At 46.7% G+C, this 16,366-nt stretch overlaps 1 protein-coding gene across 3 annotated transcripts in view; it reads left to right on the forward strand.

Moving 5' to 3' along the window:
• DNMT3B (DNA methyltransferase 3 beta) overlaps positions 1–16,366 on the forward strand; it is a 668,820-nt gene that overhangs the window by 371,664 nt on the left and 280,790 nt on the right. For all 3 annotated transcript variants that reach the window (XM_069651024.1, XM_069651025.1, XM_069651026.1), the window contains one exon: positions 2,882–3,004. In XM_069651024.1, coding sequence (XP_069507125.1) covers positions 2,882–3,004 — 123 coding nt within the window. The remainder of the gene's footprint in view (positions 1–2,881; positions 3,005–16,366) is intronic.

Raw genomic sequence — 16,366 nt, forward strand, 5'->3', positions numbered from 1 at the left:
TTCCCCTACGTAGATGAAGGTACAGGGGAGAACGGGAAAAGCGGGAGGCTGCAGGGGGCAAGAGCACATGAAGAGTGCAACTCGTCCCAGTCCAGTCATAAATATGAGGTACAACGAATAAACTAGTTTGATTACCAATGTGAAAGGCTCATAAAACAAATAAATAACCTTGTGAGAAGAAGAAAGAGGGACTGGAGACAATTACCCTGGAAGAGGAAAAGGTCTTAAGAACAGAGACAAAGAATGGATAAAGAAAAGCCCAAGCACAGCTTCTGAGGAATATGATACAAGACGTTCAAAGGAACCAGATAACAGAAGAAAGAGTAATAAAGAGAGAACCCAGGAGTGAGGGAATCTAAAAGATGATCAAATCCCATGCAACATAGCCAAAGATGAATTGAGAGACTGTAAAAGGGTCACAAGTGAAGACAAGAGTGTATGAGACTATTTCAGAACAAGCAGTAAGCAGCATAACCTTAACGAGAGCACCAACCCCAGAAGTGTTTTATAAGAGCTACAAGAGCTCATGGAGGAGATATACAGAGCTTACCAAAGAAGATTGTATTTAGAAACACAAGTATAAGACAGAGATATTTCTATATAGAGACTATCAGAAACTACGAGAAGCCCAGGAGAACAAAGACCTTCTCTTGGCTGAATTTAAGTTGGTTGAACTAGTGGTAGGGTCAGATTTCGACCGAGGACATTTTTACTTTGGGACTTCCTGATGACAGACAAGCACCCTTAGTTTCTTTAGATAGGCATGGTGATCCCTTTAGCAATAGGGAAAGTTTGGTGTTTTCATATAATTTCATTAAATATAATTCATAATGTCCTCATTGTGTCCGACTGTTTCTTCCGACCAGCCACATAGCCAAAACGATTGGTTTTGTGAATGCTTTTTAGTTTTGGCTATTAGGTGGCGCTGGGAATAGACATTATAGGAAAAAATGGCATGTAAAGAGGGATATATAGCCTGCAGAGTTTGTTTGATTATGTGTGTTTGATTATGTGTCTTCCCTATCGACACCCACAGCCATGCTAAGGCCATTTGACTTCCCTGCCCATCCTTGTCCTTCTGTTCCCAAACCATCAGCAAGTTTGTGATGTGCAGCTGATTGAACCTAGAGGAAACAGGAAATTGAAGCATGCCCACACATGTCAATCATTGACTCAGTCTGCGAGATCCCTGCAATTCCCCATGCATCCCTGGAAGCTAACTTGCAGGAAAAGCCCTGTTTGTTCTGTTTTTAATTTGTTTAGCCGATGTGCTTTGTTGTGTGGAGTTGGTTGTTTTGGGCTGATCGAGAATTATTTTGTGTCATGTCTACAGAATATGTAGATAAAGGACGGATTTAGGCAGCCTGTACTGCTTCTATCACACATAGGGCCTCATTACGAGGTAAGTGGTAACCCACCGGTGCTACTGTCGGGTTGCTGTCGACCTCGTAACACCCTTTTGGCTGCCCGATATCCCGGTGTCACTGGGATATTACAAGTGGTGGCAGACCGGGATGTCAGGCGGCGGAAACTGAAAGTGCCCATACCTGTGTAGTCCCATAGGACTGCATGGGAATGGGGACACGGAAGCACCAGGTGTTTCGGCCCCTGCAGGCAATCTCGTAGTCTGGCGGTCCGGAAAGGGTGCCGGTATGTTGCTAGAGGCAACCTTATTTCCTGCCTGCCAGACTTGTAATGAGACCCATAATGTCCTTACATGGCACTTGGGAAGGGAAGTTACAGGGAAAGCCTATAAACAAGACACATTTACAAAGACTACTTTACAAATACCACACAAGAAGAAAGTTCTGACTTGTGCAAATGTTATGAGCATTAAACTGCTTCACCCTACACACACCCCCACACACAACACCCCCCGCACACTGTGCCCCCTCCACATATTTACTGCCCCACAAGCACTGCCCACGTGCGCTGGTCATGCCCCACGCACACAAACACACACACTACTCACACAGACACACCTCGCTGCACACACAGTCACCCACACACACATTTCCTATGCACCCTTACCCCACACCCACAAGCCAAACACACATACTACCCAAACACATACTGCCCCCCACATGAACACGGCCCCACACATGAACAAACATACTATGTCCCAACACCCTGGCTCACTTTGCGCACACACACACACACACACACACACACACACACACACACATACTGTCACCACCGCCGCAAGCACACACAGTAACACTGCCACCTCACACTACACCCCTCCACACTGCCCCAAAACACACTGTCCACTCTCACACACACACACTCACCAACAAATACACAACCACACTTCCTCCTCACAATCTTCTCCCATGCACACACACACACACACTCACTACCCTCAGACCCAGAAACACTGCCCCCATAGACATCCTCCACACAGAGTTTGCCCCCCACAGACACACACTGCACTCCCACATACTGCCCACAACATACACACATGGGCTGCACACACTTACCTACACACCCTGACCCCACACCCATCCCATCCTCCCATACACTGATCACACAGGCACACTGCTCACACACAGTGTCTCCCCCGAACACACACACATGAATACACTAAACATACACATGCACACAAAATAATATTGCGAGCACCTGGACGTTTCATGGAAATTCATGCCAATGGTTGTCCACCTCGGCATTGGAAGTCAATCTCTGTCGATGATGAAAGTACTTGGACATATGTTGTCAATAACTGTCAAAAGGTGTGAGTAGTTGAGCATACGATGGTAATACCTGACCAATGCTTATATAGGGCCTATTCAAAATCCCAAATTATTGGCTTTGTTATTTTTTTTTTAATATGTTACAGTAATTAGTTGTTCATACCTTCATGGTATCTTCTCTTTTCTAGAAAATGGACTGCTCAAGTCCAGTATTGTTGAGCCTCCTGTTCCAGAACCCTGCCCGGCCCCCAAGCGACCGAAGGCGAACGTTCAGAGCCACAAGGAACGGGTAGATGCTGATCAGACTCGAGGTAATACATTTGACTATAACCAGTAACGTTTGCCCATTTTGATGAAAAACTTTAAGTAGTAAGCACTGCGTTTCCTGCTACCAGTGCAAATTGAGAAGAAGGAAGGATTCAGTTGTAATGTTAGGATATGGATTTGTGAATGTAAAACCTGTGGAATTGTTTCATGAGGTTTAAGTCTCATTATCAAACTGTAACTTGTTTTGAATATGTTGTCAATTATTTAACATGTTCAATAGAAGGCTATTGAGAGGAAAAGACTATTAGCTAAATGTACTGAGATATCAAAGAATGAGCTATGAGGGAACATCAATGCCTCCATGTAATATTTATTGGGGAACAATAAAGAGAATGATCTACCAATGGTAACAGTAATATTATAGGCAATGGTTTAAAACTAGGAAAAGAGAATGACAGGTAAGCCAGTGGGCAAATCTGCTCATTATATAACTGTCAAAGATTTAAATTGGGTACGAATAACCTTTCATTACAGCACTCAGAAGTGAAAGAAATCAGGCATGAGGCAGGACCGCATTACAAGTTTGCCGGTCTGGGAACTACGGTACCGGTAAGCTTGCCGGTACCGTAGTTACCGGACTGGCAAACTACGAGTTGTGCTCGCGGGTGCCTTTCTGCCCACCAGGTTGGACTTGGCGGGCAGAGTGGCACCCGCGAGCACAGCATGTCCGATGAACCGGTACCGTTCATAACGGTGCCGGTGCATCCGGCTTCCCCATTCCAATTGAGCCCTGTGGGGGTGAAATGGGAAATTATTTTTCCAGGCGCCCAGGAATGAGCAAATACCGGGTCCGGCACGGCCGTAATGACCCAGTAATTGCCCATTTCTGGGCGCCGGAATAAATAAAATACTGGAAGCAGCCGTGCCTGTATTCCAGGCACGGCTACCGTCAGCCTCGTAATGATTAAAAACTGAAATATTGAACAAACATAAGCAAATGCAATCATTTTGGTGTTTGCAGTTCATTGCATTTTACATTTATATAGTTATGAATTTTCATCAGTCCCACAAAGTACCAGCCCGGCCAAGAACATGCAACCTGAAAGGAAATCATGTGAGCTTTTAGCCTCTGCTGCCTGACAAAATACTTTCATCATTTTTCATCGGCTCCGGACGCCCGAAGCCTGCAGCTTACATAACCTGCTACAGACGCTCATAACATAATTTTGATGCCTGTACCATCCAACATGCCATCATCAATAATATTAAAATAACACCTTCAGTCCCCGATCTACTGGAGCCCAAAAGAATACTCAGCTGAACTTTGTAACCCTAACAATTGGTTTACTACAAGGGCAAAACGTAGGTCTGTACCAAGCATACGTAATATACAAAATCATGTGTAGGATGGCATGCACTACTTGATCATCGCTGTTTACAACAATAAGAGAGCATTGCGTTGCTCCAAGGCCCAACATCAGTTTCACAGCTATGCCCATGCAAAGAAACTGCCTATGTCTGACACTGACCAAGAAACTTACTATGGCGGAGACTGACAAGAGGCTCTAATTTACTCGGACTGATGCAGAATAAAGACTGTTGGTATGACAAATGATGACTGGAATAGGCTATTTCAACTAGTGGCTCACACCATCTCTGTCAGCATCTAACAATCACGTTGGTCCGGTGGCTCACGTTGCTGAACAGTTTCACAATACAAATGACTTACACCCGTGTGAACCTTCCTGCTTAATCACGTACACCTGCTCACAGCGTGCCTTGAATCACAACACTGCAGCACCTATTGGACCCCTGAAGCAATTGCATGTCTAAGCCTGATTGTGCATGCATATGATCCACATCTGCCAATAATACATTAGATTAGCTCAGGCCCTGCCCTGATCGTAAGTTCTAGAAGCATAGCATGAAAACCCTCAGAGTCCCCTCAGAGCCCCCTTTTCGCTTCTTCATGAGTCACAAGCCACATCAAGCGAGAGTACAATTTCATCCCCTTGCGCACTGAGATTACAAATGGCACAAATTCTCCCCAACCCACACGATGTCCCAACGACCTACTTCTTACAAAATACACTCCCCCTCATTGTTACACATGGGGTCCAATCCGCTCCATTGGCCTGCAAACATTTCGTCACATAAGAGATTGGGTAACGTCCTTATGTTCCCCCTTCTGGCAGCGTTGGAATTTGCTGGGGAAACCACGTTGCAGGGCTATGCGGCGTGTCTTCAATCAGCTGGGTCAGGCACGTTCCGGCAAACCAACGCACGTATGCAGGCCCCACCTTGGTTTCCATAAAAGGTCACGTGATCCGGGGCTCGGCGCTTCTAATTAGCGTTTCTTATCCCCGCAATGTTTTGATTTAACTCCCTTTTGACTTCGGATTTTTGTATTTTGACCATTCTTTGCACGCCCCTTGACTGGCTTTGATAGGTGCACATCATCCTATTGGATGGGGAAGCGCCTGCGTGGGTCCGCCCACGCATTCAATAATTTAGAAGAAGAAGAAGAGGAAGACTGGCTTTGATTCTGCCTGCTCAATCCTGACCACGGACCGTGTACTCGACCTTCCTCTTGTCTCCTCCCGATACTGCCAGTATAATCCATCACCGGAATTTCCTTAACGGCCCTCCGAACATTCTACTGTTTCGTTTGTGCCTGCTGCCTATCTAACGTGAGGCCGTACATTCCGCTGCACGGTTGTTCTACATGAACGTTTCTATCACATGGAGGGATTTCACTATTGTTCCACAAACTCCATCAAACTGCTCTGTGCCTTCCCAGAGATAGGGATCTCCTAATTGCCTCTGGTAAGAATTCAAACTGTACTTAAGTTCCCAGTACGTTGTACTCTTTTTTTACCATCTAACTAGGAACCCACAGTGTTTTAAGGAATACCATCTGTACTTTCGTTTTCCAGTGCTTGTTCTTTTGTTTGCCATCTAACTAAGGACTTAAGGAACTTTCCTGCCTGTTACACGTGCAAGCTGGACGCTGCGCTGATTACCTTGCACCATCCCGGACCTAGTTGCGACCCTTGTGCCGCCCGGGGAGGTTTCCCTTTAATAACCACCCTGTTTATTATTTTATTCTGCTGTTGGTTGTTCTTTTTCTTTACCTCCTTTCAACAACTAGAGGGGTATGACATTTTCTATCCTCCTTCTTCTTCTCATCTGTACAATCTTCCCATCTCTAATGTAGTTCTATTCTCTCTCCTCAGATCCCTTCTTTAGATCTAGCTGCCAACTTCTTTCAGGTATATACCTCTACTCTAGAGATCTATTTATTTAGTATATGTTTGGATATAACATTGTTTGCTTTTTCCTTGCAGCTTGGTGTGGCAGCGTGGTTTCCCTGCTCTTTAGGTTTATACATTAATCTGCCTGGTTGTTTGGCACGGCAGTTTGGTTAGTCACCAAAAAGAGCTGCCTCAAGTGAGGTAGTCCGGTCTGAAGAATCCTCTTTAAGGTGGTACTCAGCAGAGACTGAGGTTTCTGGTCCTTAGTGGCTACTTCTACTCAACGCCCCGGCCAGCCCGCAAGGGGGTGAGTAACAGAATTAGAAGCCTAGAAGCAACAGGTTCCGATGGAATCCTCGGAAACTCTGGCCCAGCTGATGCAGATGATGTCTGACCTTAGATCAGACATGCTTTCTGCTCAGGATTCTGTTCGTCAGAGGGTTGATGAGCTACAAGGCATGGTGATGTCATCCGGCTCACATGGAACAGGAGTGGTTGGTGCATCTGCCTCTGGCTCGGGATTTCCACCTCCTATTCAAGACCCTCCTTCGGTAGTGGTCTCTACCCAGTTTCCTCTGGCTTCCCCGGAACGATTTACAGGGGATCCAAAGCAATATCGCAAATTCATTAATCAGTGCAAATTGCATTTCCTGCGCCGACCCTCTTCTTTTCCCACTTCAACCACCAAGGCTGCTTTTGTACTATCTCACTTGGGGGGCACAGCGACTGCTTGGGCCAATCCTCTTTTGGAGTCCAACAGTCATGTTTTGTACAATTGCGATGCCCTCCTCGCAGCCATGAGTCGAGTAGTCGCTACACGCTATACTACTCAAGCTTCGGATCTTGAACTCCTCAAGCTCAGACAGGGTTCCACCACTCTTCTAGTCTATTTGGCTCAGTTCAATCAGTTGGGTGCTGAGACCGACTGGCCAGAAGAAAAGAAATCTGCTGTATTCTATCAAGGCCTCTCGGAGGAGTTAAAGGATACGCTGTCCACAGTCCCGGTGGTTCCTACACCTTTTGGTGAACTACTGGATTTGGTTCTCCAGATTGACGCCCGTAGAGCAGAAAGGAAGGGTGAGAAAAGACCTATGATGCGTCCTTTGGTCGCGGACTCCGCACCTCCAGTTAATTCCGCTTCGGAACCCATGCAAATTAGAACAATTAGGGGACCTTTGGCCCACGCTCAACGGGAACACCGCAAAAGAACAATCTCTGCATGTATTGTGGGTCAGCCGATCATTTACTACCGGATTGTACCAAAAAACCTAAGAAAAAGGCGGGAAACGCCAGATCCAGACAATAGATAAGAGTCCCTTTGTCGGGAAGGTCTGCTTTGGACTCGATTATTGCCAGCTCTCCATCACTGTTCCATTTATCGGTCACTTTCACAAAATCTTCTGGTTCGCCTTTTTCTGCTTCAGTGATTATCGATTCCGGAGCCACAGGTAATTATATTGACCTGGACTTTGCCATTTCCTATGGGGTGGTCTTAGTGGCCAAACCCCAGCCCGAGTCAGTCAGTGCAGTTGACGGCACTGCCTTAGTTTCTGGATTGGTAGTTAGGCATACCGAGCCGTTGACTATAGGCACAGAGGATGGACACTCAGAGGAGATTGTTTTTGATGTTATTAAAGCCCCGGCCTACTGAGTCATTCTGGGGATACCTTGGTTGCAATTGCACATATTGACTGGGCACTGGGCATCCTTCACTTTCCCTCCGCATTTTGCAATGGACAATGTTTCACCGGCCACGGAGTTGTCTCTGCCTCCCCGAGTCGGTTGCCGGCTACTCTTTCGGGATCCATCGGGGCCCTATCAGCTGAGCTACTCACACGGATCCCTCCGGAATACTACTCCTTTTCTGATGTTTTCGATAAAAGATGGCGGAGACACTCCCTCCGCATCGCATTTATGACTGCCCTATCGAACTGATTCCGGGGGCCAAGATACCATCAGGTAGAGTGTATTCATTGTCTTTGAAGGAAGATAAGGTACTCAAGCAGTACCTGGACAAGTCTTTGGACATGGGCTTCATCCGTCCGTCTACTTCCCCAGCTGCCTCACCGCTGTTTTTTGTGCCAAAGAAGGAGGGGGACCTTAGGCCTTGTATCGATTACAGGGCTCTCCACTCTGTGACTGTTAAGAATCAGTATCCGATTCCCTTCGTCTCGGTTTTGCTTGATCGACTGGGACGGTCCACATTTTTCAACAAACTAGACTTACGTGGGGCGTACAATTTGGTACGCATAAGAAGCGGAGATGAATGGAAGACCGCTTTTAAAACCCACTTTGGTCTTTATGAATACCTTGTAATGCCCTTCGGACTCTGTAACGCTCCAGCTACATTCCAAGCGTTTATGAATGACGTTTTTCACGACATTCTCAACCAGTTTGTGGTGATATACCTAGATGACATCCTGATCTATTCTCCCTCCGTTTCGGAGCATATACAACACGTCTCTACGGTACTACAACGACTCTGTGATAATCAGCTGTTTGTGAAGCTTGAGAAGTGTGTGTTTCACGCCTCCGAAGTCGAATTTCTGGGGTTCGATCTCACCAGCCAGGGAATCCGAATGAGTTCCTCTAAAGTAAAGGCAGTGCTGCAATGGCCAGTCCCGACCTCGGTCAAGAGTTTGCAGTCCTTTTAAAGATTTGCTAATTTTTATCAGCGCTTCATCCATTCCTTTTCTTCTCTCGCGGCCCCTCTTGCGGCCCTGACTAGTGCCAAAATTCCTTTTGTATGGTCGGAAAAGGCCCAGACGGCTTTTGAAGGGCTAAAGGCTGCCTTCACTTCAGCGCCTGTTCTCCAGCATCCCAATCCGGACCTGCCCTTCTTTGTAGAAGCGGATGCATCAGGCTTCGCTGTGGGTGCGATTGTCCCAAGCCTGTCCCCAATCCGGGGACATTCATCCGGTTGCGTTCTTCTCAAGGAAACTCACAGCATATGAACAGAATTATGCAATCACAGAAAGGGAATTGCTGGCCATCAAGGAGGCGTTTGTCGAATGAAGGCACCATCTATTGGGGGCCAAACATTCTGTCACTGTATATTCTGATCACAGAAGCCTTTTGGCCTTCAAGTCCAGGAAGTATCTTACTGCGCGACAGGCCCGATGGCATTTGTTCTTTTCACAGTTCCAATTTACTATTACCTACTGACCTGCGTGTCTCCAAGTCTCTGCTGACGCTCTGTCTCGGTTACATACAGGTGTCCCACCAATCGGCGAATCGATTCCTTTGCTTCAGAACAACGTGGTTTGTGGCTGTGCTGTGCAGCCATCGGTACGTACTCTACTGGAACAGTGGGTTCGGTTTAACCCAGCGATCATCGCCAATCTTGAGCTGGAAGTTCTCCATGGGTTACCTTATTTCCAGGGTAGGATCTATGTACCACCTGACCAAGCTCATATGCTCGCTCTTCAATGGGCTCATGACTCTGCGGTAGCAGCACATCTTGGTCAGCAAAAAACCATTGATTCCCTGCGTGGATGGTCCTGGTGGCCTTCCATGACCCGAGACGTTGTTGATCACTTAGCCTCTTGCTCGGTTTGTGCTCAATGTAAGCCTTCCAGGTCTAAACCTATGGGTTTGCTACATCCTCTTCCTGTTCCCTACAAACCCTGGCAAATGGTGGCCGTGGACTTCGTAGTTGAACTACCTACAATCAAGGGTTTTGACACCATCCTTGCTGTGATTGATTACTTCACCAGATATGCTGTATTTATTCCCTGTGTAGGTCTCCCGACTGCTCCTGCTTTGGCTGAACTGATTTTGTCCAACGTCTTCAAGCCTACCTTCAATCCTGGTATTCGACAGGGGGTCCCAATTTACCTCCTGTTTCTGGAGGTCCCTTACTGCCTCCTTGCTTGTTGATGGCAGGTACTCTTTGTCGTACCATCCACAAACCGATGGATTGACAGAACGTACGAATTCTACTATGGAGCACTATCTACGCTGTCTGTGCCTTCAGTTTCAGCTTGCTTGGTTGAACGCCTTACCTCAGGCTGAATTTGTGTATAACAACTCCATGCATTCTGCTACTAAAGTCTCTCCGTTCTACGCCTTGTATGGTTTCCACCCACGCTCCCTACCACTAGATCCGACTCTACCATCAGACAACCCGGCAGCCCTGGCTTGTGTCAGAGACATGGACCAGTTGTATCGAGACGTACGGTCTCACTTGTTACTTGCCCAAGTACGGTCTAAAAGATTTGCGGATGTTCTTCACTCCCCAGCCCCGATCTACCATGTGGGCATGTCTGTTTGGTTGTCCACGCGCCACTTGTGCATTCCCGGAAAGAGGTCTCTGTTACCTCATTTTGTGGGTCCTTATAAGGTTTCTGCCGTGGTTAATCCAGTGGCTATGCGTCTATCCTTGCCTACCTCTTGGCGTATCCACCCGTTTTTCATGTGTCCCTGCTCAAGCCCTGTCCACCTGGCACTCGTCTACAGGCCCGGCCTGCTCCTGTTCTGGTAGATGGGGAGGAAGAATTTGAGGTGGCCCGTATCTTGGACGTTAAGGTCTCTAGAGGTTCTTTGTACTATTTGGTCGATTGGAAGGGCTATGGACCGGAGGAGAGAACTTGGGAACCTTTGGCTAACATCCACTCGCCTGATCTTCTGCGGGCCTTTCACGCTTCCAAGGGATTGCCACTCTCTTTGGGGGCAGATGCTGTTACACATGGGGTCCAATCCGCTTGCATTGGCCTGCAAACATTTCGTCACATAAGAGATCGGGTAACGTCCTTATGTTCCCCCTTCTGGCAGCGTTGGCGGTTGCTGGAGAAACCACGTTGCAGGGCTATGCGGCGTGTCTTCAATCAGCTGGGTCAGGCACATTCCGGCAAGCCAACGCACGTATACAGGCCCCGCCTTGGTTTCCATAAAAGGTCACGTGATCCGAGGCTCAGCACTTCTAATTAGCGTTTCTTATCCCTGCAATCCTTGTGTTTTGATTCAACTCCCTTTTGACTTTGGATTTTTGTATTTTGACCATTCTTTGTGCGCCCCTTGACTGGCTTGGATTCTGCCTGCTCAATCCTGACCACGGACCGTGTACTCGACCTTCCTCTTGTCTCTTCCTGATACTGCTAGTAGAATCCATCACCGGAATTTCCTGAACGGCCCTCCGAACATTCTACTGTTTCGTTTGTGTCTGCTGCCTATCTAACGTGCGGCCGTGCATTCCGCTGCACGGTTGTTCTACAAGAATGTTTCTATCACACGGAGGGATTTCACTATTGTTCCACAAACTCCATCAAACTGCTCTGTGCCTTTCCAGAGATACAGATCTCCTAATTGCCTCTGGTAAGAATTCCAACTGTACTTTCGTTCCCAGTACGTTGTACTCTTTTTTTAAAAAATTTTTTTTATTTTGTTTTATTTTTTTTTACCATCTAACTAGGAACCCACAGTGTCTTAAGGAATACCAGCTGTACTTTAGTTTTCCAGTGCTTGTTCTTTTGTTTGCCATCTAACTAAGGACTTAAGGAACTTTCCTGACTGTTACAGGTGCAAGCTGGACGCTGCGCTGATTACCTTGCACCATGCCGGACCTAGTTGCGACCCTCGTGCCGCCCGGGGAGCTTTCCCTTTTTCTAACCACCCTGTTTATTATTTTATCCTGTCGTTGTTTGTTCTTTTTCTTTACCTCCTTTCAACAACTAGAAGGGTATGACATTTTCTATTCTCCTTCTTCTCATCTGTACAATCTTCCCATCTCTAATGTAGTTGTATTCTCTCCTCAATTCCCTTCTTTGGATCTAGCTGCTAACTTCTTTCAGGTATATACCTCTATTCTAGAGATCTGTTTATTTAGTATATGTTTGGATATAACAGTGTTTGCTTTTTCCTTGCAGCTTGGTGTGGCGACGTGGTTTCCCCGCTCTTTAGGGTTATACATTAATCTGCCTGGTTGTTTGGCACGGCAGGTTGGTTTGTCACCAAAAAGAGCTGCCTCAAGTGAGGTAGTCCGGTCTGAGAAATCCTTTTTAAGGTGGTACTCAGCAGAGACTGAAGTTTCCGGTCCTTAGTGGCTACTTCTACTCAACGCCCCGGCCAGCCCGCAAGGGGGTGAGTAACACCCATTTCCTTTTGCACCATATTGCTAACCCTCCAGACCTCCAAGAGTCCCGGAATAAAGCACACACCCCTCTTCGCTCAACCCCGTCATACTGACCAAAGAAAGAAGCACCTAGCGACCCGCGTACATCCTTCCTCCAAAAATGGCACCCTGCCCATCTTGCTGCCTGCCCAAAAAAATGAGCCTCTCCCTCAGAAACAAAAGATGCCCCACCACCAATCCTACAGCAGTGTTCCGAGGCACCCAAGAACCCCGCTGAACCAGTCATCACTTTACACACCCAAAAAGATAATCCCCAAAAATGGAACCAGCAGAAGTTCAACACTGAAGACAATACTTCGACAGACACCTCCACACACATCAAGGGAACTCTCATTAATACAAGATCCCCCCCGCCCAGGCCTTGGACATTGCAAATCAAATCTCACCAAAGCCAATGACCTAGACACCCTTGCTATCACGGAAGCGTGGCTCCACTCTCTAACAGGCCCAGCCCTCTCCCTGGCCATCCCAGAAGGGTACACCATTTTCAGGAAAGATAGAACCACTGCCAAAGGGGGTGGAGTGGAACTTATCGCAAAAAATAACATCAGCCTAGGAGAATCCATGGACTTCATATTCCCATCTGGTGAAGTGATCTCCCTGAAAATCCTACTCTCCCCCACCTGCACCCTCTCCCTCCACATTGTATACCGACCTCCAGGCCGGTTCTCTTTTGAAGATGACATTGCCTCTCTCCTGGCTACCAACACTAAACCCTCCTTTAAAATCCTCATTCTGGGAGACTTTAATTTAGGCCTGAATGACCTTTCAGACACCCAAGCGGGTCTCTTGCCAACATGATTGAAGCACGCGGCTTCACTCATCGTATTGACCTCCCAACCCATGAAAAAGGGCGCACGTTAGACTGGCTAGCAGACATCAACTGTATCACAAATATCCTAGCCAATACCCCTGGCCATGGTCATCCTATTTTCCACCACCGTAATAACCAAACCTGATAAAACAACCCAATTTACCTTAACAATGCCTTCAAGAAACCATAGGAACATCAACATAGACAACATGCTCTCCCTGCTACTTCCCTTAACCAGCCTGCCACTGACCAACCCCGACCCTACTTCCATGGTGTCCCTGTATAACCAAACTGCCCTAGCCGCTATCAACAAAGTGGCTCCTATAGGCACCTGGAAAACAAAACCAACATCCCACGACAACTCCTGGTTCTCCACTAACCTCAAAACCCTGCGATCTGCAAAAAGAACCTAGCTGAGTGCGCCTGGAGAATATCTCCCTCAGCCGCCAACGAGGCTCAATTCAGTACATCAGCTAATGAATACAAGATAGCAACCATCAAAGCAAAGGGCAACTCCTACAAACGAAGAATTGAAAATGCCCAATCCAGTCCTAGGGAACTCTTCACCATACTTTGAGAACTAGAGTCGCCTGCCCCAAGACCCAATCACTGCACCAAGGATCAGCTCTGGTGCACTAACGTTCACAATGCACTTTAAAAAAAAATCAATGTCCTCCAAAACAAAATTAAAGCTAAGAAAATGAAACTTAGCCAAGACATCACGCCAGCCAATACCCCTACTGTATCTCAGACAATCCCCAGTAAATTTGAATTGAAACCGGTATCCACCACAGAAACCATTAAAATCATCAAAGGCCTCAAGCCTTCTAGGTGTCAGGGCGACACATGCTCGGCCACCCTTATCAAAGACTGTGTCATCGAGCTTACGCCCTTCATTACCACCCTGATCAATAACTCCTTTGCCACCTGCAAAGTGCCTGATAGCTTGAAAAAAGCCTGGGTTCTCCCACTGCTTAACCTTAATGTCCCCACCAATTACCGCCCATCACCACAGTCTCATTCCTCGTAAAAATACTCGACAGAGTAGCCTACCTATAGATACAAAAAATCCTAGAAGCCAACAACCTCCTTGGCCTCTGACAATCAGGCTTCCGTCCTGGCTATGGCACAGAAACAGCACTTCTAGATTTAAAAATCCAAATGGATCAATTCAAAGACAAAGGGAACCTAGCCATCCTCCTGCTACTCGATTTATCGGCTGCATTTGACCTTGTCAATCATGATGTTCTCTGCCAACACCTGGCATCAGCAGCTCAATTCCCCCCCAATGCTATAGAGTGGATTGAATCTTTCCTCTGTAACCGCACGACAAGGGTCTTCTCACCCTCAGCTGCTGTCAAACCAACCCTGGTCTCCTGCAGAGTGCCCCAGGGCTTGTGTGTGTCGCCAACCTTCTACAATGTGTTCACTAAGCCCCTTTTTGATCGTCTAGACAAACTGGGAATGACGTACACAAATTACGCGGACGACACACAAATACTCCTACCGATCACTGGATCCAATGACACTGACTCCAACCTACTAAACAAACTCTACCTCACCATCCAAACTTGGATGGCACAAAATGAACTATGTCTCAACAATGAGAGAACTGAATTAGTAATCCTAGGCAGCCAATCTAAACTGAATAACCTACCTCCACAATACAAATCATTCAACATTGATGGCAATATCATTACTGTAGCCAAGGAGGTGAAAACCTTAGGTGTCTACATTGACTCCTCACTCACCCTTACAAGACAAGTTAATGCTATTGTCTCTGCAGCAATTAAAACATCTAAGCTGATCACAGCCAGTAGGCCTTTCATGTCCACTGACAACTGCATCACCCTGGCCAGAGCTCTTGTCCTATCGAGGGTTAATTATTGCAATTCCCTACTTGCCGGGTCCTCTGTCCGCAATATCAGCAAACTTCAAACTGTGCAAAACAACGCCATTAGAGTTGCACTTAAAATACCCAAACCAGACAAAGCATCCATTGGCTACCGGTACGCGATCAAATCAAATTCAAAACCCTCTCTCTAATTCACAAGTGCATCTCCAATAGCGCACTGGCCTACCTGTCTAGCCAAGTGTCAAAAACACAGTCAAATAGACCTACCCGCTCTACATACGTGAGCCTCATCACCATCCCCAGATTTCAACGACAGAAAGCAGGTGGCTCTAGCTTCCCAGTAATTGCTGTCAAACTATGGAACTCTATTCCCCAGCCCTGAGAACAGACTCCTCACAATGGTCATTCCAAAAAAAAAATCAAAACTTGGCTTTTCAGCCAAGACCTCAACTGACGTGAACTTAGTGACCTTTCCAGAGGCTTATAGTGGACTTCCATTTCCCCTTACCCTTCACTCAGCCACTCAGTCATACCTTCGCTTGCAACTGTTGTAATTGTACCACCCTCCCAAGCGACAGGTAACCACGTTAGCTCTTCTAGACAGATACTAATGTAATCGTCACCTGACACCACTGTGTTTCATTGTATGACTTTACTGTAATCTGTATTATAGAGTGCCTATGGGTTCTGTGCGCTATAAAAATGTTAAATAAATAAAGGCACACATGACACCAAACCATCGAGTAGCCACCCCTGGAAGTTCACCTCCAGTCACCAAGCAATGCACTGTGCTTATGCAAATGAGCTCAAATGCATGCTTTTTGCCCCAGAAAATTCTTTCTTATAGAGCAGCTCTATTTTATACATAACTTTATCAATCGAAGACAGACAACTCTCAAGGATATAACCACATAACACCTTTCACCCTCATTGGGGATTATCAGTGAGTTATAGTCTGATATTCCTGTGATTGGAACGCTGAAGTGTGTTTAACAAACACCATCAATGTTATTGTGATGAGGACTGTGACAGTGACTGGGTTGAGGCCTAGGACTGTGAAGAGAACCAGGACTGAAAAGGTCTAGGATTGTGATGAGGGTTACGGCTTTGGCGAGAACTAGGACTATGATAAGAACCAGGACAGTGACAAAGACTCAGACTGTGTCTAGGTCTCTGACAAGGACTTAGTCTAGGACTGTGACAAAGATTGTGGGCCTCATCACGACTTTGGCGGTAAATATGTCGGATTATCCGCCGGACCTAATTAGCGCTAACGTGAAGGCCCCCGGCGGATAATCCGCCAGATCACGAGTTATCGTGCATGCGCCCCGGCCCGATAGCGCGAACCTTTAA

The sequence above is a fragment of the Ambystoma mexicanum genome, chromosome 3p (genome assembly GCF_040938575.1).
Source record: "Ambystoma mexicanum isolate Mex_15411 chromosome 3p, UKY_AmexF1_1, whole genome shotgun sequence".
NCBI lineage: Eukaryota > Metazoa > Chordata > Amphibia > Caudata > Ambystomatidae > Ambystoma > Ambystoma mexicanum.